The following is a 22,997-nucleotide window of genomic DNA, read 5'->3' as shown; positions in this document are numbered from 1 at the left end:
GAGCCCTTCAGCCAGCTTCAAGGGGCATTAGCGTGGGGTGTAAACAGGAGGGTAAGATGGGATGCAGCCTCGATGTAGCCTGAGCACCTTCCCTGCTCTGCCAAAAGCAAACCCAGCTTCCCACTCCCATAGGGTGGCCTTGGGGACCCCTCCTGGGGAGGAGTGGGGCTCCTACCTTTGCTGATGTCCTCATACTCCAGCCAGAGCTGCCGCTGGACCTGCCTGTTGGGATACCAGATAGAACAGGACTCCTCAAAGCCATACACTGCTTCTTGGATGTAGTGGTTGCCAAACTGGTCCAGCAGTGCCACGAAATCTCCACGGGAGGTGGCCCCGTCCAGAGAATGGAGCGCGTTGCTGAAGGCTGGGGAGGAGACAGAGGAAGATGCTCAAGTCCCAGGAGACCCCAAGCTCTTGCCACCCCTCCAACACGCTCCTGATGGGCAACCAACCTCTGAGCCCATCACCTGCCAGAAGAAGGCTGTGTGTCCTCTTGCCCACCATCCCCGGCCCCTCTTCCTCTTCTTGCCCACTCCCTCCCGCCTGCTTGGCGCTGTCTCTGCAGCCACCCACTCGCTGCAGCTCTGCTCCCTCAGGGCGCCCGGCGCCACCCCAAGTTGCCGGACCGCTCCCCGTCAAGCCTCAGAGTCCTGCTCCCCTCCCCATGGAAATGGCACCCAAATTCTCCTGTGATATGTCAGACCCCACTGGCACCCCCCGAGCACCCTCCTTGGTGGCACCTATGGCTCTGAGGCCTGGGGAAAGGAGCTGCTGGAGGATCCGTGCCCCCCACATCCCCACACATGGTCCAGTACCACTCTGGTAGGTACCTCTTCCCTCCCTACTCCCAGCCCCACATGCTTACACTGGGAGATGGTCAACTGGTTGAGCCGGACATGGTACATGACGGACTGCACCTTCCAGTGCTGCAGGATTGGGTACCCAGACACCTCGCTGAAGTTCACCATCCCTGTTGGAGAAAGGACATGGGGGATCTCCTCTGCTCTGGTGAGACCCCACCTGTTGTGTTGTGTCCAGCTCTGGGGTCCTCAGCACAGGACAGACATGGACCTGTTGGAGAGGAGCCAGAGGAGCCACAGAAATGATCCGAGGCTGGAACAGCTCTGCTGGGAGGACAGGCTGAGAGAGTTGGGGTGTTCAGCTGGAGAAGAGAAGCTCCAAGGAGACCTTACTGTGGCCTTTCTGTACTTAAAAGGGCTCAATAAGAAAGACGGGGTCAGACTTTTGAGTAGGGTCTGTTGTGACAGGACAAGGGGTGATGATTTTAAACTAAAGGAGAGGAAATTCAGGCCAGACATGAGGAAGAAATTGTTGCTCCTGAGACTGGTGAGAGCCTGGCCCAGGTTGCCCAGAGAGGTGGTGGATGAACCATCCCTGGGGACATCCCAGGCCAGGCTGGACGGGGCTCTGAGCAACCTGAGCTGGTGAAGACGTCCCTGCTCATGGCAGGGGTGGCACTGGGGAAGCTTTGAAGGTCCCTTCCAACCCAAACAACTCTATGATTCTATGATCAGTGCCACTGCCTGGGGATGCCTCACCATGGGGATGGCTGCCACCGCTCATGCCGTGCCTGGGGCAACGCAGCCAGAGGGGTGAGAAGAAGCCGGGGAAAGGCCTGTGCACACACCGCATCCTCCAGGGAGGCAGCGAGGCATTCAGAGCTGATGGTCAGCTGCTCCCCAGCAATTAAAATCATGGCTTTGTAGGAAAACATATGGACTTGTTTCATCCTGTCATCTGGGACTCTGCATCAGCAGATAACGAGCCTCCTCCTGCATCACCTCCTGCTTCCTTCTCAAGGCATGCCCAGGTGTGCTAATTATTTCACTAATGAGAGTTGTGCTTTTTAATGATTTGTTCGCAGGCCTGGGGACGGTCACTGTCACACCATGTGTGCGTGGGTGCAGCCAACTGAGTGGCCTTGGGGTCCCCTTTGGCTAGGATGGAGCCAAGAGGCACACACATGTAAGGGGCAAACCACATGCCTGTTGATGCTCCCACTCCTGCAGAATGCGACAGCAATGTTGGAGCTGAGCAGGACCTGGGGTCTCTCCTTGTTCAGGCAAAGACATCCTGTTCTCCCTTCATTTAACATTGCTTTGTGGGAGCCAGAAATTCATGAGAGACCAGGGCTGGGCAGCCAGTTGCCCTGCCCAAGGCATGAGCCAAGGCATGCAGCAGCTCAGCTTATAATCATAGAATGTCCTGAACTGGAAGGGACCAACAAGGATCACTGAGTCCAACTCCTGTCCCTGCCTATGACAACCCCACAGTTCACACCATGTGTCTGAGGATGTTGTCCAATCTCTTCTCGAACACTGTCAGGCTTGGGGCTGTGACACCTCCCTGGGGAGCCTGTTCCAGTGTCCAGCACCCTCTGGGGGAAGAACCTTTTCCTGATGTCCAACCTGAACCTCCCCCGGCACATCTTCCTGCCATTCCCTTGGGTCCTAACCTCCACAAGCAGAGGGACAGAGAGGCCACCAAGCCTGGACAAAGCCCCAGGCAGTCAACTGAAGAGTGCTCATGGCTCTGATTTCGGGGAGCAGAGCATCCCGTGTTGTGTCACAGTGGGATGCCAGGACACAGCCACCTCCTCCTGTGCAGCCAGCACAGCTCTGCTTGGCAGCAGAACAGCAAAATGCTGCTCAACAGCCTCGCAGCAGGAGCTCAGGAGGATAACAAAGGGCATCCCCCGCTCCGTAACAAGGCGTGAAGGCGGAGGATCAGGAGGAGAAGATCCTTTGCCTTCCAGGCCTCTCCCTTCGGTGCTGGCTGCTACCAGCATCTTCAAAGCCTGGCTCTTCCCTGCAAAGTGTTTATGCAAAACCAGCCCTGCCTTACTCAGCAGCTCTGCTTCTCATGTTTTCAAGCAAGAGCCAGATCTGCTTACTGACAAGCAAAGAAGATTTGACTTCTTTTCCTTTTCCTTTTTTTTTCTTTTTCTTTTGCCTTAATCAGCCACAAAGAGCCAGCAGAGCAGTGGGAAATGAACAGGATAATTTACCAGCTTCTGCCTCCCTGGTATAATTACCAGCAGATTCCCAATCCCACCAACCCTGCTGTGATTCTGGGGCCGCAGTGGCAGTGTCAGATCCATCAGACCCTGGGTGCAGCCCATGGGTGCTCCCCAAAGCCCTCCTGGGAGCTCTGCCAAATGCACAAGGTCCCATAGGAGACCACTCTGCAGACACCTGCCAAAACACCTTACTATCCATCTTATGAGCATAGATGAGGTTCTTAGGGACATGGTTTAGTGCCAGAGTAGGGTTAACAGTTGGACTTAATAATCTTTAGTCCAACCAAAATGTTTCTATGATTCTGTCTACATCCTTCATTTAGCAGCTGCCCAGTGTCCTTGGCCATTTCAGCCAACAGCAAAAAGCACTGAAGAAACAAAGGCTTTCTAGCGGTACTGGCAACTTGGTGGAAGAAAGGTAAATCCTGGAAGGTTGACTAGGAATCTACAATAACCCTGTCACTCATGGCCCACAACGCTCTGGCAGGACAAAATGAAATGTTTCATTTTGGTCACGGCAGGTTTTGAATGCTTCATTAGGCTGGCAAAGGTTTTCTAATTTGGAAATCAAATGAAAGTTATTTAGAAATCAAATGAAATGTGTTTAGGAAGCTTTTTTGCATTGAATAAAAAAAAAATATATATTTTTGCAAATACCCCAAATATCCGATGGACACTTGAGCTTTTACACCATGCAATTAATTTACAGCCTCTCCCTCTCCATTTTTAAAGCCTTCCTCTTATGGCATGGTGGGATGCTAAAGCCAGACAAGATATATCCCAGGATAGATATGTCTCCCAGGAGGGTTGGGTGCCAAAGCCGGGCACACCGGCAGCTGCCTCATTGGGAGAGGTGTGGGTCCAGCTGGACTCACTCACCTGTGAGGAACTCGGGGTCGGGTGTGGGGTCGGAGAGCTCCTCTTGGCACTGGTTCTCCAGGGGCACCGTGGCCACCACCAGCCCATCTGGCAGCTGCTGCTCCAGGCCCCGGGCAAAGTTGTTCTGCCTGGAAGTGAATTGCAGAGAGGAGGGAAGGGCTGGAGGACCAGGGAACTGTCTGGGCTCATCCCCATCAGCCCATAAGCCACCCCAAAACACCACCCTGCACCAAGCGTTTCCTTTGGGCATAGGTGACAAAGATGTCTACTCCTGATGGAAAAGTGCCATCTCCATCAGCCCCTTCATCTCCTGCAAAGCCTGGCCAGATGTGCATGGATCAGGCAATCTACTAAAGTCAGCCCCGCTCTGCTTCCCATGCCTTCTCTTGGAGATGACCACAAGGTCTGACCCTGCTGGGGTCACCCCCCCCAGATCCTCAACTCACCTGAATGTCCCTTTGAGCACCTGCCCTGGGGCCACCTCCTTGGAGTGGTTGTTGTAGCCATAGAAGATCTCCCCGAAGAGCGTCTGGTTCATGGGCATCTCACGGGGCTCACCGCAGTCCCCTGCTTCAGGGCATGACTCTGAGATGAGCTGGCATGACCGTCCATCTGTGCCCAGCTTGTAGTCCTCGATGCACCTGGAAAAGCCAGCATGGGGCCCACCATCAGCTGCAGCCCCCACTGGTAGGGACTGAGACCACCCCAGCAGGGACACTGGGGACCATATGAGCTCAGGGTGGCAGCAGCAAGGTACAGTGGCACCCCGGGGATGTCCCCATGGCTGGGGTGGTGATGGGTCGCTCACCCGCAGAACATAAGGATGTTGTAGAGCAGGGGGTCCTCAGGCAGGGGGACCATCTGCTGCAGGCACAGCTGCTCACAGCCCCCGTTGAAGCCATCTGAGCAGTCCACGCCGACATGACGGTCATAGCAGCCGGTGCCATCCTTCATGGGGCTCAGTCCCGTCGGGCACTGGCAGGGGTGGGGGAAGTGAGAGGTGAAGCTCCTGAAGAAGAAATCTGACCCAGGGATTGAGGTGGATGGGAGGGCTCTGGCACTGCTCTCCATTGGAAATCACAGCCTGAGCAATGCTCAGGGGCATGTCCTCTCCCCCGCAACTGCAGCAAAGCAGCTGTGGCAGTGACAGGGTAGACACCTGGTGAGCCAGCAAGTAGATGGGATCTCACTCCCTCATGTGTGCAGCAAGGGCAGGGACAGAGTAGATGCCAGCCAGGCTGGACAGGGCTCTGAGTAACCTGATCTGGGTGAAGATGTCCCTGCTCATGGCAGGGGTTGGACTAGATGAGCTTTGAAGGTCCCTTACCACCCAAACTATTCTGTGATTCTATGCCATCTCTTCCCACTGCAAAACAACCCCAAAACGTTAATTCTGAGGTGATAGGGAGGAAGGGTACAGCCTTTTTCCTCTTCCCTCCCCCTCCTTGCTCACACCATAAGGGATTGGCAGGTCCCAGGGGTACACGCACCACGCAGCCCGTCGAGTCCAGCTTGCGGTCTGAGATGCAACGGAAGTTCTTGCTGCAGCCCCCGTTGTCCCGGGAGCAGTCACGGACGGGGCCGAAAGAGTCGAGGAGAACCTCCAGGCTGTCGAAGGAGGAGGAGGTCATCAGCTCTTCCCTGTGAGGAGGAGGAGAAGTGTCAGTGCTCCAATGAGATGTTGCAAACGCGTGCACAACTGTGGGGTTTTTCCAGAGCTCGGGTTTCCCTCGGGCTGACAGCAAACTGAACAGCAGCCAAGCTTTTCAAGGGATAGAGGAGCTACTGAGATGATGAGAGCTACCAAGAAAGGCTCAGCTTTGCAGTTGCTAAAGGGGGCAGGTTAACAGACAGCCTGAACATGCACCACTGTGTGCCCAGGTGGGCAAAAAGGCCACCAGCATCCTGGCTTGTACCAGCACTGGTGTGGCCAGCAGGATCAGGGTAGTGACCATCACCCTGGGGAGGCCAAACCTCGTATCCTGGGGTCAGTTTTGGGCCCCTCACGACAAGAAAGCCCTTGAGGTGCTGGAGTGAGTTGAGAGAAGGGAATGGAGCTGGTGAGGGGCTGGAGCACAAGTGTGATGGGAGCGGCTGAGGGACCTGGGGGGTTCAGCTGGAGAAGAGTAGTTGAGGGGAGACCTTCTGATCTCTGAACTGCCTGGAAGGAGCTTGGAGTGTGGAGGGTGTTGGTCTCTTCTCCCAAGTAACAAGCAACAGAACGAGATGAAATCACCTCAAGTTGTACCAGAAGAGCTTTAGGTTGGACATTGGGAACAAATTCTTCCTGGAAAGGGCTGTTGGGCACTGAAACAGGCTGCCCAGGGCAGTGGTGGAGTCACCATCCCTGAGGACGTGGTTTAGTGACAGAGTCACGTTAATGGTTGGACTAGATGATCTTGAGGGTCTTTTCCAACCAACATGATTATATGTACTAATCTCTACCTGCAAAATATGGGGTCCCAGCTCTCATCAACCCCTGTGTGCTTTGGCCTGGTCCTCTCACTCCAGTGACACACCATCAATTTACTGAAACACCTCCTACTACACCCTCACCCCACCATCTCACCTACCTGACCTCCACCGCATCCTCCATCACCGTCATGTCGGTCTTGCACTTGGCTGAGGGGTTGATGGCCAGCTCGGCCGGTGGGATGACGAAGCTCTTGCTCAGTGGAAGCCACATGCCTTCCCCCAGGGTATAGGTGAACCTGCCAGGGAGAGGAGCAGAGGCTGATGTGGGGGGAAACGCTCCAAAACTAAGCCCTTGCACCTCCTCCCTGCCCTGACATAAAAAAGCACGCATAATTTAGGTAATTAAAAATCCCCAAACCTAACAACAATTGTCTTTTCCTTAGAAATCCTCCTTCAGATCCTAAAGTTCACTCTCATCATGGATGGAGAAGAAGAACCTGCTTCTGGGTATCCTGCAGCCCACAAGGCAGCTGTGGTAGGACCTTCCCAGCCATGCTCGAATGTGCCCAGGAGGTGGCATAGGACAGCCACGCTCCGCGCTGCCAGGTGGGGAGACCAGCCTGCCCATATGCCCTGAGTCATATTTTTAAGCTTCAAAATGTGCTGATCACGTTGTCTTTACCACTTACCGAAAAATCTTGTCAGATGGCTGCTCACCCAGCACCAAGTCAAAGCCGCGCTGGAAGATGGTGTATGGCCAAGGCCTGGAAGAGAAACCCAAAAGCATCATGTTGGCATCACACCCTCACCACCTGAAACCATTGCCCTACTCAGCTTCCAGCGCATGTGCAGAGAGGTGCTGGGATGAGACATCTTAAACCAATCCAGGACAAAGTAATAAAATAGCCCCCATCTAAGATCTCCTTTTTGGAGTTCCTACAAAATCAGATCCTCACACCATCCCCAACCCACCAATGGCTCAGCGGCACACAGCAAGCTCCCAAGCCCGCCCCCCCCAGCTTAGCATCCATGAGCCTCACACTTCTGTATGCTCAGGTAGCACTCACCCAGCTTGTGTTTTAGGAATTTATATCACAGTCATCGAATTGAAAAAAAACACAACAACCCAAAACACAGCTGAACCCTCTGTCTGTGAGGCTTTTGCAAGGGAGCACATCAGGTCTGGGGCTGCAGCTTCATCACCTGCCTGGTACCCCTCAGGTGTCACCATTGCAGGAGGGGAACTCAGGAAGCCTCAGTCCCCACAGGATTTTGCAAAGGGGTCCAGAAGACAAGTTGGAATTTTAGGGCCAAGAGGGAGGCTGGAGAACTGATGGCCCCATCTCCTCCATTCCTAAACAGCACAGGGTGATGTGCAACCACAGCTTGGTGGCCAGTGGGACACCCATGTCTGTGACACCTGGGGACCTGCTGGCAGAGCATCACATGCAGAGGGAGGATGACAAGGCAGAGCAAGGGGGGACACAGAGAACCCCACCATGGTGGGCTTGGAATCAGGCAACACAAACCCCATTCCCAAACCTTAAAGCTCCAAATCCCCTTTGCAAGAGCTCAGAACTGGGGAAGAAAGATTTTTTTCCATCCTGTCACATCGCTACTGTTAAAATTCAGGGTGAGAGCATCGGGTGCCGCTGACAAGCCCGAGGATTTTCTCCAGAGACAATTACAGCTCTCCTGCACGAGCGCTTTAATTTCTAATCTGAAGTTATTTCGGTAAGGACAAAATAAAAATGAAAAAAATTAAAAATAATAATAAAAAAATCCTGATTGCAGGATTACAGCTCGCTGGGATACAATGCCGCCTTCCCGGCTGGGAGCAGGGGATTACATCCTGCCCGCAGATCGGATTGCCCAGAACGAGGTCATCTGTGGCCAGGAAACGATGTGACTCGCCGATGCCTTGAATGCCTCTCGCCTCCACCTCCCAGCGCTCCTGCAGATGGGTTTTATTCTCGCTTCTCAGGAGAGCGTCGGGCAGGGAACAAAAGCAGAGGCGAGGTATTGTTCCCCAGTGACTGGAGTGGAAAAGCAGTTGTGAAGAGCCGTTCTCTGCTCACAGCAGGGCTCAGCCCTGGTGCAGGTGCGGTGGTTGCCGGACCTCTGCCAGGCGGCACATCTGGCAGCCCATAGGTGCTGGCACATCTGGGACACGAGGCCAGCGGGCTTGGACCTGCCTGGGAGATGGAAATCAGCACCCAGGCCAGGTTACATCAGCCCAGGGTGCAATTTCCAACTGTGGCTAAAATTTGCGTGATGATGACTTGGAGCTGGGGAAGAGGTTTCCAAGCACCAGGAAGGCACCAGGTGGCATCTCCTCAGTCTGCCTGACTTTTGCTTCTACTCAGGGTCAAAAAAGACCTGTTAAAAGGAAGGTTCAGCCTTTAGCTATGTGCCTACATGGCAGACGACAACCAATGGTGAAGGGGCTGGAGCACAAGTGTGATGGGAGTAGCTGAGTGACCTGGGGGTTCAGCCTGGAGAACAGGAGCTGAGATTAGACCTTCTGATCTCTGAACTGCCTGGAAGGAGGTTGGAGCGAAGAGGGGTCGGGCTCTGCTCCCCAGGAACAAGCGACAGGACAAGACGAAAAGTTGTGCCACAGGAGGTTTAGATGGTATATTAGGAAAAATTTATTCACAGAAATGGCTGTTGGGCACTGGAACAGGCTGCCCAGGGTAGTGGTGGAGTCACCATCCCTGGAAAGGTTTAAAAGATGCAGAGACGAGGTTCTTAGGGACATGGGTTAGTGCCAGGATTGGGTTATCAGTTGTACTCAATGATCTGGAGAGTCTCTTCCAACCAAAATGACTATGATAATGCTGCCAGGCACCACTGAGTCTGCAAGAACTCGACACCTTCTGCAGGGATGTGTTGAGATGGTCTCCACACAAGACCTCGAGCTCAACAGGATGTACTTATCCATCCTCATCTCCAATAAAGCTCTCCAGGAGCTCAGCACTGACATTTCATGCACACACACTTGTGCCTTCTGCTGCAGAGGATGGGGTGAGATCTCTCCACCTCACCTCCTCCATTGCATCCTTTGCCCCCTGTGCCTCTGTCGCTGTTTCACCCCCTCCTTCCTCTCCCATCACGCAAGCATGTGCCCCCACAGCTGTCTCCCTCCCTGCCTTCTGTGATCACCACAGGCACCTCGCTGCTCCGGTTTCTGTTGCTCTTGGCAGGTATTTTGGTCTTCAGAGCTCACAAAGGAAAGCAGGACTGTTCAGAAGCAGCTCTGTGCCTGACCAGGTTGGATTAAATGGGGCAGAAATGACAGCTCTCGGCACCCTGTGAGCCTTGGCACACAGGCAGACATCTGAAACAACAAGACAGGGGATCACCAGGGCAGCTGAGAACCAGCAAACTCCCCACACGCAGTGAGCAAACTCCACGGCCAGAGCGCTGCCAGGGCATCCCCAGGATGATCTTAAAGACTTTTTGCTTTTTCTAGTTGGAACATCATAGAACCATTTTGGGTGGAAGAGACACTCAAGATTATCCAGTCCAACCATTAACCCAACACTGACACTAAACCACGTCCCTAAGAACCTCATTTCTGCGTCTGTTCAACCCCTCCAGGGATGGTGACTCCACCACTGCCCTGGGCAGCCTGTTCCAGTGCCTGACAGCCCTTTCCAGGAAGAATTTATTCCCAATGTCCAACCTAAACCTCTCTTGGCACAACTTGAGGCTGCTTCCTCTGGTCCTGGCACTTGTTCCTGGGGAGCAGAGCCCGAGCCCCCCTGGCTCCAAGCTCCTTTCAGGCAGTTCGGAGATCAGAAGGTCTCCCCTCAGCTCCTGTTCTCCAGGCTGAACCCCCCAGGTCCCTCAGCCGCTCCCATCACACTTGTGCTCCAGCCCCTTTCCCAGTTTCATTGCCCTTCTCTGGATTCCAGATCTGGGCTTGAGAGGAAGCTCCTGAAGTCACAGCTAATCCCTCCAGACCTGCTGCCGCTGGTGACGCTCTGACCCACCTCAACAGGACCCCCTGCCACACTCGAATTGCAGCCCCAAGGGGAGGAAGCCAGACTGACTTCCAGCATCAAGAACCATCCTCCTCCCAGCCCTTGGTCCTTGCAAAGCTCTCCTGGAAAAGATAGGTGGGATGAGGAATCAAAGCCCAGTGCTTGCAGGATGCATCTGTGATGAACTAACCCGGAGCAGCTCAATGGGGGCTGGCAGGGAGGTCGGAGGACCCCGACTTCGCTTTGCTTTGCAACATCTTTGCCTGGGTTTCAGCTGTCAATGCCTCTCTCCTTCCCGCCTCCCCACCCCCTACCATCCCTTCCAAGCAGCTCTTTATTAAAAATGCTAATGCTGGCACTTTCTCCCCGGGCTGCTTGTAAATCTGCGAGGAGAATGGGGCGGGAGGAGGAGGCGGATGGGTGGTTTGGTGAAAGGATCTGAAAGAAAGAGGAGCTTTTTATCTGGCCGTCCTTCAAGCTCGCAAAGCCGAGGCACACAGCAGGGGATGGAGAGAAGCAGAGAGGAAAAAAGTGATAGAAAAACGGGTGGGAAAAGAAAAAAAAGAGAGGAAAAAAAATACTTTAAGCAGGAAAAGTGCTGCCCTTGTCACTTCAGCATGAAGTGGCACCATGGGGACAGGAGGTGGGTGACCAGGACATGGGTTGTTGCACTAATTTGGGTCCTGTGCTGGAAAAAGCATCTAGGAGGCCACAGGTTGGAGAAAAGGGGTGACTTGCCCTGCATGGGGGGAGAGCTCGGGTGGCCCCTGCTTGCCAACTGCTAGAAGTGGATGAGAACACCCAGCAAGATGTGTTTGCCAAATTACCCTAAACTGGCCTAAAACCTCCCGGTGCTGGGGTGAAGCACGTTAGAAGTTGAAAGGGCACATTGATAAAGACCCCTTAAATGCAGAATATTTTAAATCTCATTGGGGTGTCTGAAAAGGGCACCCAGGTGAGAACAGCACGTGGGAATGATGGATCTGAGGCCTGAGATGAAGAAGTACAAATGCAGGCAGGTAATAGTTTATTAACCAAAGGCAGAATGAGACAGTTTGACTTCTGGTCAAGTCACACCACGAAGTAACCGCAGGAATTTGGTTTGATGAGCAAAGACGAGGCAGGGCAGGTTGGGTTGCTGGAAATTGAATCCTACTCAGGAAACGTTGGAGTAAGAGCTGAAAAGCAGCTAATTAACAATGCATATCAAATGAGGAATACAGACTGCGAACACACAAACAGCACCAGCCAGATTTGTTTAAAACAGCTGAGGAGCAGCACAAAAAAAGGAGCTGATCAAGTGTATCTGCTACCCGTGATCAAAAAGATCTTATTTTTCGAAAAATTGATGAAGATTTAGGGAGCGGATGCATTGAGTAAAAGATGTACCGTGGCGGCATGGATCTCAGCATGGTACCCAAAACACAAACAGCACACAAAGCCTTGCTGCCATCGCCAATAAAGTTAAAAGATGAGCAAAATTAGATGCTGCCAAGTGAACAGACACCAAAACAACCCATAATCACCGTAAATAAAAACAAACCGATGGCAAATGTATCTAACCCAAAGGGTTAAAAAGAGTTTTCTGATAAAAACACCACCAAAGGAAAACAAAAGTGGTCATAACCAGACCAGGTCGCTCCTAAGGACACCAAGGGATTTGGCAGAGCCAGCGCGGCTTCTCCAGGGACTGTCTCACTACTGGGCTTGTGCCACCCACAGCAACACCGAACCCTCCAATACTGGAGGGGTTAGGAGCACATTAGACGAAAAACAGTCTGAAATGATTCGGGCACGGTTAACCTTGCCTTGTGACAAGGGGAGAGAGAAGAGGATTTGTAGATAATTCTTTTAGGTGGCCCTGTGGGCAACCTTGTTGGTGGAGCTGGGAGTGATATGATGAGCACAACAAAAGACAGTGTTGTCTGGCAGCTCAACCTCTACCCCCAAAAAAGGTAAATACCAGGTTTAGGCTACAAGTTATTCAATTAAATGGGCTCCCAGACATGACCCTGTGGAGGCCAAGGTTTCACAGGGAACACCTTGGACAGGTGGAAGAGACCTCCACCATCACAAGCCCTTGCAGGCAGAGCTGCACCAAGCAGCACCTGCACAGCAGGAACAGAACATGTTGCATAAAAAAATCCTCATTGAACATCAAGCTGGTCCTGGCATCATGATGCTTAGTGCGGACACGCTTTCAAGAGCCCCTGTAAACAGCAGAAGCTGCAGAAAAGGATGGCTGGGTTAAACATGGTTTCTGCTGCTACTATTTTCTGAAACAAAAACCTGACATGTTCAAGGAAAAGATCCAAAATGACCCCAAAACTGCTTGGGAGAGGAGCTCTCAAAGGGCAGCACTGAAAGAGCCCTGACACTGTAGCGCTGGAGCCATCTCAAGAGCCCAGAGAAGGGCAGAAGGACTTTGATGGCCCCACCATGGTCTAGGGCTGCATTACAGCTTGGGGAAAAAGAGATCTGCTACATTTCTCTGTCCCAAACAGAAATGCATGCTGGAAATGCTGTGTGGGATTTATCAGAGCCAACTTTGGTATATAAGAGACCCAAAGCAAAACATATCCTGGCCAGGTATGAACACTGCTGCAGGAAAAAAGGCAGAATTTCAAATGTGAGCATGGAGAGAGCTCCTGTGGTGACATCAGGATGGAGCTGGGTCTGAAAAGTGGTCCCAAATCCTCCAGAGGAATGAAGAGGGTCCTGTGCACCTTCCAGAATAGCGTTGCTGAGACTAAAGCTGGGTCTGAAGCTGTGAAAAGGTCCAGAAGGTTCCAGGAATGGATTTGCCCTTCCTGACCTGGGCTTCTCACCAGCCATATTTTTTCCAAAAATGCCCATAAGCAGCTTTCCCTTTAGATGATGGACCAGCCAGATCAGGAAGAAGCTAGAGAAGAGCAATGTGCATGGGAGGAGAAGTGTGAAGCTGAGGGGAAGGAAGCAAATGTTTCTCCACCTGTGCTTATCCATTTTTACTACCTGCCTCAATGGGCAAAGTCATTTGCTCTCTTGCTTTTTGCCAGGTGGTGGGTCCAGCATGCTGCTGGTGGCTTTGACCAAGGCTGGCACCAAAGCCATGGGTGTCCATGTGCTCTTTCCAACCCACATGCGACACTCCAAAACCAAACACATCCCAAAACAAGCAAGTGTCTGGTAGAGGGAATAACCCTCCCATGACCCAGTCCCCATCACTTAGTGTCTCTGGGCACAGAGGAGCTGGGGACATCCCTGTCAGACACATGTCCCCTGAGGATGAACAGGGCAAGGACATGTATTTCTGCCTGGATTTTCCAACCCTGGCAGTGGTACCTCATGGTAGTTTGGGGACTCTGACCACATTGCTCAGCACATCCCCAGCACAGGCTCACCTGTCTCACAAACATCACTCTGTCCCCAGCCTGGCATACACAATGACAGCCACCCTTGTCTCTAACAGCCAGTGCTCCGCACTGCATTTAATTGCTAAATTGCTTTTAAAATAAATAAATAAATAAAGCAAAAAAGCAGAGAGGGGGTTGGAGACAGAGCAGCAGAGCTCTCCCCGGGCCCCAGTTCAAAGGGACACAGCCGAGGTTGGCACGGGCAGCCCCCCACGGCTGCACGGCAGGGAGGCCACCAAGCCCAGCCTTTGATGGTTTTCTCATCCTGCTGTGAAGACTAATGACTTCAGAGAGGGCATCCTGCCATACCAGGACCGCTGCTACCGCAGAGCTGTGAGATGAGGGGAGGAAAAAGGGTGTTGGAGGCGGTCGTACACATAAGGCCTCTGTTTTTAGGGGTGTCTCAGCTTTCTCCATGCTACCTCCAGCCATCCCTACAGGTCCCTGTCTGCACATCAGAGACTCACAAGTGTTAAGGACCAGATGGAGCATCCCCAGAGGGTCACAGAGAGATGGGAACTTTTGGGGGCCCCCACCAAATTGCTGCCGAAATATCAGAAGAATCTCCCTTTGTACTTCCAGGGGTGTAAAGCCGTGGAGCAGACGGTGACTGCTCTGTTCTCTCAGGCCATGGCACTGAAGCAGCTGATTTGCCCAATTTTCAATGGAGTGTCCCCACCCTGCAGCCTTCCACCTCCCCCAGGGACCGCAGCTCAATCCCAGCCTTGCACCCTGAAACCCAAAGCCCCACAAAACACAGGATACCAAGGAGAGTGTCCACACGGGGAAGAGGAGCAGCCTCCATCTTCTCCAGGGGGTGTTCACTCTGAAACCTAACAATGGCCTCTTCTACATCACTTCTGATTATTTCAAGGAATAGAAATCCCTGCATCCCTCAGACCTGCTGCAGAGATTCACCAAGATGCCTCCACTTCTTTAGCCCAAGAGGATTTGCCCCAGCCCTACAATGCCACGGTTGAAGCCCAGGAGCTTGTGCGAGGCTGGTCCAAGCCTGGGCAGGTTGTGGCAGGCACACACTCACCCCTGGTTTGTCCCCCACTCGTTCCGGATGCAGAGATGCTTATGCACGGGGTCCTTCATGTAACCTTCATAGCAGAGACACTCACCTACAGAGAGATGGGGGGATACAAGAGGACACACTTTCGAGGTGTATCCCTGCCAAACCCAGCCCGCAGCCAGCAGCTCCATTGTCCCACACGGAGCAAGACCAGAAAGCATCTTCCCACCAATGACAGATTGAGCAGGCAGAAATGAGCTCCCAAACCCACCCCAACTGCCTGATCACCTACCAGTCTCAGGGTCGCACTGGTGCTCACAGGGGTCAAGGAGGCGCCGGGCGCAGAGGTCCAGAGCCCAGGGCCCACTGGAGTTTTGCTGAGAGAAGAGGACGACCTGTGCCGGGTTCAGCCAGTCGCTGGCATCCAGCTGGCTCCCCTCCAGCAGGATGAACCGGCTCCCTGTGCCCAGAGGGGAGTCAGTAGTGGCAACCTGCTGCTGTCCCCTCCATCCCATGATGGTCCCCTACATCCCAGAATGGATCCCTCCATCCTGTGATAGTTCCCTCCATCCTCTGATGGATTTCTCCATCCCATTATCATGGAATCATAGAATCTTTTTGGTTGGAAGAGATCCTGAAGTTCATCGAGTCCAACCATTAACCCAACACTGGCACTAATCCATGTCCCTAAAAACCTCATCTCCGCATCTGTTCAACCCCTCCAGGGATGGTGACTCCACCACTGCCCTGGGCAGCCTGTTCCAATGCCCAAAAACCCATTCCCAGAATAAATGTTTCCCAATATCTAATCTAAACCTTCCTTGGTACAACTTGAGGCCATTTTTTCTCGTCCTATCAGTTGTTACTTGGGAGAAGAGATCAACACCCCCTGGCTCCATGCTCCTTTCAGGCAGTTCAGAGATCAGAAGGTCTCCCCTCAGCTCCTGTTCTCCAGCTGAACCCCCCAGGTCCCTCAGCCGCTCCCATCACACTTGTGCTCCAGCCTCTTCACTAGCTCCGTTCCCTTCTCTCAACTCACTCCAGCACCCCATGGTCTTTCTTGTAGTGAGGGTCCCATGATGGTTCCCTGCATCCCCTCCAGCCCATGACAGTCCTCTCCATCCCAAGACAGTGTCCTCTATGCCACAACAGCCCCTTTTTTTCCCCACAATGAACTCCTCTATCCCATGCCCATACCCTCTGCCCTATGATGGTCTCCTCCATCCTTTACCTGTCTTCTCCATCCCACAACAGCCCCCTCCATCCTGCACCTGTCCCCTCTGTCACACAATGGCCACCTTCATCTCACACCCATTCCTTCCACCCTACATCCATCACCTCTGTCCCAGGCCTGTCCCATCTGTCCTGCACCCATCCTGCATCTCTCCGCTCCATTACTCCCTCCTCCCCACCATCAAAGCTTGCAGAGCGGGGCAGGAGGAGTGGGTAGGACCACAGGGTCACTCACCATCAGCAATGAGGTGCTCGGGGACGTGGAGGGTGATCTTGACGACAAGAGGGCAGTTCATGTGGGAGGAACACACCAGGCTGATGACACAGCTCGTCACACTGATGAGGGTCAGTGTTGTCTTGTTGACGGGGCTCCGGGGGGACCCCACTGCGAAACACAAAAGGACAGTCAAACCTGAGACCAAAGGGACCCAGGAAGATCTTAGGGTCCAGAGACCCTGCCCAGCTCCCTGGGAATCCAGCATCAATCTAATCCTGCAGCAGCAGGACTTTAAAGCAGAGCAGAGATACTGGGGAGAAAAAAGGTAAATTAAATATCTCTTTTTCTCCCCCAACCTCCTTCTTCTCAGCACTTATTTTGGGTTAATTTTGTCATGAAAGCAGCCTCCTGGCTGCCCTTGAAAAAGCACTGGAGAGCCCTCACTGCTTAGGGCACACAGGTCTTTGACTTTGTTTCTCAGCTTAAGAATCTGAGTAGAAAAAGCTGGTGGGGGCTGAGTTATCCCCTGAGGAGACAAAGTCTGAACTGGTCTCCCAGCATGGGCACGGGGGGCAAAGGACACAGTGACCAGGCCCACCACCCCCAGAAAAACAAGGCACCATCCAGAGAAGGAGGGAAAACAGACAAACTCTCCTTTTCTGGGGAAGAAACCTCCCAAAGGGATGGTGCATGGTGAGACACCTGCCCAGGGACCAAACCTGTCTCCATCCTCCGTTGCACACACAGCTGGGATGTGCACAGTGCCAGAGCAAACCCGCGGCACCGCTGTGCCGAGCAGCGGCACAGGAGTGCATGGGCCAGACTTTGAAGCATCTTACTCATTAATACACACTAAAAAACCCAGCACAAGCCTCCAGCAAAAATCATAATATATTTCATCCTCTGCTGAGAAACTCCACTGGAGAGCCACGGCAGCCCCTCCGTGGGACCGAGCACTGGAGCCTGCCCGCGGCAACCAGCATCACGCCTGCATTTCCGTCTTCTGCCGATGGAAATTCTCCAAACCCGAAGAGACAACGGCAAAGAAAGCAAGAGGGACCATGGCTGGCTGCCCACCTCTGCGCCCGTACCCACCTCGGCTGCGTCTGCGGCTCCGGGACGGGTCCGTGTAGAAGGTGAGCTGAGGATCGGTGTCCGCCTCCGTCCCCGAGTCCCCTTCAGGGTTGAGAAATGCTGAGCCGGCTGCAGGGGACACCCAGTGTGGTCACAGTGGGGCTGGCACCATGCCACCCCAAGCAGCCACATCGTACATCACCCCTTCATAGAACCATAAAATCATTTTGGTTGGAAGAGACCCTCAAGATCATCAAGTCCAACCGTTAACCCAGCACTGGCACTAACCCATGTCCCTGAGAACCTCATCTCTGTATCTGTTCAACCCCTCCAGGGATGGTGACCCCACCACTGCACTGGGCAGCCTGTTCCAATGCCTGACAACCCTTCCTGGGATGAAATTTTTCCTAGTATCATGAGCCTGGCCTTCAAGATCAGGAACAACATCTGCCAGGTGCAGCAGGGACAGCATCTTCTCCTCTCCCCACCACACACAGCCATGTCCCCCACCACAAGTCTCATTACATTGCAACTTTTCCCAATGGCCATGCCAGTATAAAAAAATATTTACCAGGGCAAACACCCTCTGCATCTTTTCAACCAACCAACCCAACAGCAGTTGTGTCCTTGCAGCCACCGCTTCTTCAGCTTCCCCTACCCAAACCCTCTTTTCCATGCTCTCATCCAATACTGACCCTATTTCTTCACTCATGAGAGGGTCACCAGCTGGAGTGGGGATGGGTGGAAGCCCAGAGCACCCCATCTACCCCAGAGTATCACCCCTACCTCGCGTCTTGTTGTTGATGCGCTTGCGCTGGCTGCTGGAGGTGTGGGACAGCAGGGTGGCCTGCTGGTGGTTGGAGTCCACAGGACTGGTGGCAATGATGTTGTCCTTGTACTTGTTCATCAGGGACACCTTGGCGTTATCGCTCCCTGAGCGGGAAGAATCAAAGGCAAAATCTTTCAGGATAAAGATTTTTAAAAAGGAAGGAGGCAAGAAAGAGATTTCCTCAGATCCGTCTTCAGCATCTGCGTGAGGTCACCACGGTACCATGGCTGGTGGGCTGAGATGCCCCCAGTGCAGCCTCCCAAGTTTCTCAAAGCCCAAAGTGGACCAGCACCTCCTCCAAGCCTAGCCAAAAGCTAAGATTTAACACTTTCTGCATATCCAGGTTGGCAAAAAAAAGCCCTAGAGAACTTTAGGAACCACACCATGGTCTTCCCAAACCACATCTCTGTTAAGAAGGCTCCAGGTGGTAATATGGCCAAAAATCAAGTGTGTTACAAGCCTCAAGGAACCTCTGCTGGTGATCAGAAGACAGCATTAACGCTGAATCATACTGACGGCAAGTATAAATTTTGCTACCAAAAACCTCAGCTGAAGAAGACACTGGAAATCCTGGGACACAGAAGTGAATTTTGGGGTTCACCATGGGACTGGAGGGGACACCATTTTGGTTCTCCATCAGACCACAGGAAACACAGCCCTTCCTCTTAAAGCCCCACGCTGCCTTGTCCCAGCCACGTGCCACCCAGTGCTGACCACTCCCAAACATCTGCCAGGTTTTCCGGCAATGAAAGTGCCTTCAGAGTACTACCAACATCCCACGTGCAATGAGAACCCAGAGAAATGGAGATAATGCCTAAGGGAAAATGTGGAACAATGGAGAGAAGATGATGTGAAAAGGACTCAGCTCAAGAAGATGAGGTAGAAAGCACCCAGCTCAAGAAAATGAAGTGGAAAGGTCCCAGCTAAGCCCATGCTCCCCTGTCCCATCCCCACCTGGCGTGAGGTCCATGCTGGCCTTCTCATTGCAGCCCTGCAGGGAGTCCAGGGTGCGGGTGACCTGGCTGGCGAAGTCCTCCCCGCCGTTCATGCATTCGCGCTGGAGGTGATGCCGCAGGTCGGTGATGTCGTACTCGTAGCCATCCAGGATGGGGGTCTCGCGGATGCTGAGGGTCCCGCTGGAGTTGTGGCCCTGGACGCGGGCGTTGCGCAGGCTCTCCCGCCCGTGGCCCCCGATCAGCACCGATGGGATGTAGTGGATCTCGTTGGCTGCCTCGGCGCTGGCGCTTTTTTGGGGCTGCGGTACCCGGCGCCGCTTGCACCAGCGCCGGCGGGTGTAGAGGATCATGACCAGGCAGAGGATGGAGAGCAGCAGGGCGATCATCCCTCCCTGTGGGCACAAAGGTGAGTGGCGATCAGCCAGGGACCAGCACCAGCTGCCACCCAGGTATGCAGCAAACCCACATGGGTTGCAAGAGGAATGCAACAGCGACCCCAGGCAGCACTAGAGGCTCAGGGAAGAGTGGCTGGAACACTGCCCAGCCAAAAAGGACCTGGGGGTGTTGGTGAAAGCAGCTGAACATGAGCTAGTGTGTGTCCTGGTGGCCAAGAGGCCACCAGCATCCTGACTGGTACCAGCACTGGTGTAACCAGCAGGACCAGGGCAGTGACCATCACCCTGGACTGGGCACTGGGGAGGCCAAACCTCGAATCCTGGGTTTGGTTGTGGGCCTCTCACACCAAGAAAGCCCTTGAGGTGATGCAGCGAATTGAGAGAAGGGAACGGAGCTGGTGAGGGGCTGGAGCACAAGTGTGATGGGAGCGGCTGAGAGACCGGGGGGGTTCAGCTGGAGAACAGGAGCTGAGGGGAGACCTTCTGATCTCTGAACTGCCTGAAAGGAGCTTAGAGCATAGACAGGGTTGGTCTCTTCTCCCAAGTAACAACTGATAGGACAAGAGGAAATGGCCTCAAGTTGTGCCAGGGGAGGTTTAGAAAATATTTAGAAAATTGGGGAAAATATCTTAATGGAAAGGGTTGTCAGACATTTGAACAGGCAGTGGAGGAGTCACCATCCCTGGAAGATTGAACAGACACAGCGATGAGGTTCTCAGGGACATGGGTTAGTGTCCGTGTTGGGTTTACAGTTGGACTCCATGATCTTGAGGGTTTTTTCTAACCAAAATGAGTCTGTGGTTCTATGCAAATGCATCAGGGATGCTCTGGGGTGGCCAAAGTGAAAGCAACGGCCAGAGGAGCCCAGTGGCACTGATAAGAAGGTGCTGGCACAGGCTGAAGTCTGCCTCGAGCTGCGATGGCTTTGAAGTCCCCACCGAGGCATGAAAAAGCAGCATTTGAGGCAGAGCCTGGTTTTGTTTCACTCTCCCACAACGCGGCTTTGAAAGCAGAGCTCAGATTTATTCCAGGCAAACTCTCCTACAGGCAACTTTTTTCTGACCCATTTCCAAGCAGTTTCAGTGCTGTCACTCTCGATCTTGGGAGATTTTCCCAGGGTATCCTGCAGAAATTGCAGCACAGATTAAAGGAGATGAAGGCTCAAGACAGCCATATGAATGAAATGTTGTTTGGGGAAAGCCTGGGCGAAGAGACTAAAGAAGCTCCTGCCCCTGTGGGGATGGACCTCGAAACTGCACCCAGCCCTGCCACCTCACCACTGTCCCCAAGATCACCCTCCTGCAGGACATCACCACTGCACAGAGAGGTGGCGAGATGAAAGCCCAAGCTGGGCCTTTACACCCAGTTTGCTAATAATAATGATAATAACAATAATAATAATAATAGAGCACATGGAGCCAGCTAAGAGCTCCATGTCCATCCACAGCTCCAGGACCCCTCTTCTTTTCTATGCAATATGTGATCTTGATAAAATAATATAATAGTAATAATCTGCTCCATTAGGACGAAACATTAAGGGAATTATAGAATGAGAAGCAGGAGAAGCAGATGGAAAAGGAGCTCTAACGGCCATTATGGTTTAACCCTCTTTCATTCCCAGGATAATGGAGCTGCGATGCCACCTCCCAGCATTCCTTCCAAACTCTAGAACTTTAAAAAAAGAAATACACTGGGGCATTCCTGGTCTTCCTTTGCTGCCTTCTGTATGCACACTGTTTTCCCCCAAGTCCCAGAGAGCTTGGCCATACACCTGCCCTAGCAAACAAGGGACACCAAGCTGTAGCTCCAGCCAGGTAGACACCCATTTGTTTAGCATTGTAGCTGCGGGTTCTCAAAAAGAGGGATTTATTGTTGTTTGTTATTTAATTTGCAACTGAATTTATTCTGCCTTGATTGTCTGAGAGCTCAAACTATCACGGAGCAAAAGCAGCTTGTGGCTACTTGGAATTTCAAGAGGGAGGAGGAAAACCAGCACTTGGGGTTGTTCAGCCTGGAGAAGGCTCCAGGGAAACCTTATTCTAGCTTTTCAGTACTTAAAAAGGGACGATAAGAAAGATAGGGACAGACCTTTTAGCGCGGGCTGTTGCGATAGGACAAGGGGTGATGGTTTTAAACTAAAGGAGAGAGATTCACGCTGGAAACGAGGAAGAAATTTTTTACACTGAGGGTGATGAGACACTGTCCCAGGTTGTCCAGAGAGGTGGTGGATGCCCCATTCCTGGACACATCCCAGGCCAGGCTGGACAGGGCTCTGAGCAACCTGAGCTGGTGAAGATGTCCCTGCTCATGGCAGGGGTGGCACTGGGGGAGCTTTGAAGGTCCCTTCCCACCCAAACTATTCTATGAATCTATGATTCTATGGTAAGTCTCCTCCATCCTGTGCTGGCTGGAGGGCGTCAGGACACCTCAGACCCCCAATTCCTCTCCATGGGAGCACAGAAAATTCCATTCTGCCTTCACAGAATCACAGAATCACTTTATCCTCCCTGCCCAGCACTGGGAGCGCTTATTGCAGGGTCCACGTGCGGACGGCTGTCACGATGGATACAGCCCCTCGCTTGCACTTCTTCCCTTGGCAACCACACAGGAAAGAAAGAAAATCAGCCTTGAAAACTCCACGTGATCCCGACTCCTGGCACAAAAGCCAAGCTCTATTTGTCAGGGTGTAAGGATGTCGCTGGAGTGGAGCTGAGAGTGATGGAGAAAAAGGGGGAGAGGGAGGATTCGATCTGTATTTACACGTTTTGGTAGGAGAGTGATGAGTTGCAGCCACCATTCTCATCAGCTCAATAATAAGCCTTGTTTCAGGCACTCCTGTCCCCTCCCTGGCAGTCAGTGCTGCCCATGAAAACCAAGACCACAGTGGCAGAGCAGGGCCAGCCTCTCCCAAGGTGATGCACCCTCTCAGGAAAAGGTAATAAAAAAAAAGGAAACAGCCAGAAATGTTTCTTTTGGAGGGTGGCTTTGCCAGTGATTATTATTGTTTTTTTTCTTGAGACTAATCATGCACAAATAATGGAGGAGAAACCTGGCCTGGGGCTGCAATCTGGAGGAGCTATCGAGGCTCTCATTAGGGTAGGCACCATTAAACAGCCTGTTTGCAGCCTCGGCAACACATTGTCTCCGGCTAATTATCTTCCAGTGGCAGAAAAGTTGTCAGATTCTTCGGATTTTTTTCCAACAGAAGGGAAAAAAAAAATACAAAACACAAAAAAAACCGCCACACCAAAAAGAAAACAAACAAAAAACGACAGATCCACCTCCAACACCCAGATCTCTGTCTCACCCTCTTTTCTCTGCCATTAAAACCGCATCCCCATGTTTCTGCAGGGAGAGAGCTGTGCATGGGATGCTCTTGCTCGCTGCACACTGCAAAAGTGCAGCCACAGAGCTGCTGTGCTGATAAAAGCAGCGGTGACAGTGCCCGGTGGCACCATGACACCCGGAGCAGCGGGCACGGGGCACCATCCACTGGTCAAAGGGCTCCTGACAAAGTCAACGTGAATTAACCCTGGGTTAAGGTGGTTGAGACCTTC

The 22,997-nt window shown here is 52.8% G+C and overlaps 1 protein-coding gene across 1 annotated transcript in view; it reads right to left on the bottom strand.

Annotated features, from left to right (window-relative positions):
• ASTN1 (astrotactin 1) overlaps positions 1-22,997 on the bottom strand; it is a gene marked incomplete at both ends in the record, with an annotated part of 57,511 nt that overhangs the window by 13,055 nt on the left and 21,459 nt on the right. Inside the window, 14 exons of the mRNA XM_080348922.1 lie at positions 176-364; positions 866-970; positions 3,920-4,047; positions 4,366-4,560; positions 4,728-4,894; positions 5,410-5,560; positions 6,493-6,630; positions 7,024-7,098; positions 14,761-14,845; positions 15,029-15,196; positions 16,205-16,354; positions 17,282-17,389; positions 18,047-18,193; positions 19,044-19,437. Of these exons, the coding sequence (XP_080205048.1) occupies positions 176-364; positions 866-970; positions 3,920-4,047; positions 4,366-4,560; positions 4,728-4,894; positions 5,410-5,560; positions 6,493-6,630; positions 7,024-7,098; positions 14,761-14,845; positions 15,029-15,196; positions 16,205-16,354; positions 17,282-17,389; positions 18,047-18,193; positions 19,044-19,437 (2,200 nt within the window). The remainder of the gene's footprint in view (positions 1-175; positions 365-865; positions 971-3,919; positions 4,048-4,365; positions 4,561-4,727; positions 4,895-5,409; positions 5,561-6,492; positions 6,631-7,023; positions 7,099-14,760; positions 14,846-15,028; positions 15,197-16,204; positions 16,355-17,281; positions 17,390-18,046; positions 18,194-19,043; positions 19,438-22,997) is intronic.

The sequence above is a fragment of the Nesoenas mayeri genome (assembly GCF_963082525.1).
Source record: "Nesoenas mayeri genome assembly, chromosome: 8".
NCBI classification, from domain to species: Eukaryota; Metazoa; Chordata; class Aves; order Columbiformes; family Columbidae; genus Nesoenas; species Nesoenas mayeri.
The sequence above is the reverse complement of the archived record's forward strand: the minus strand, read 5'-3'. Positions and strand labels throughout refer to the sequence as shown.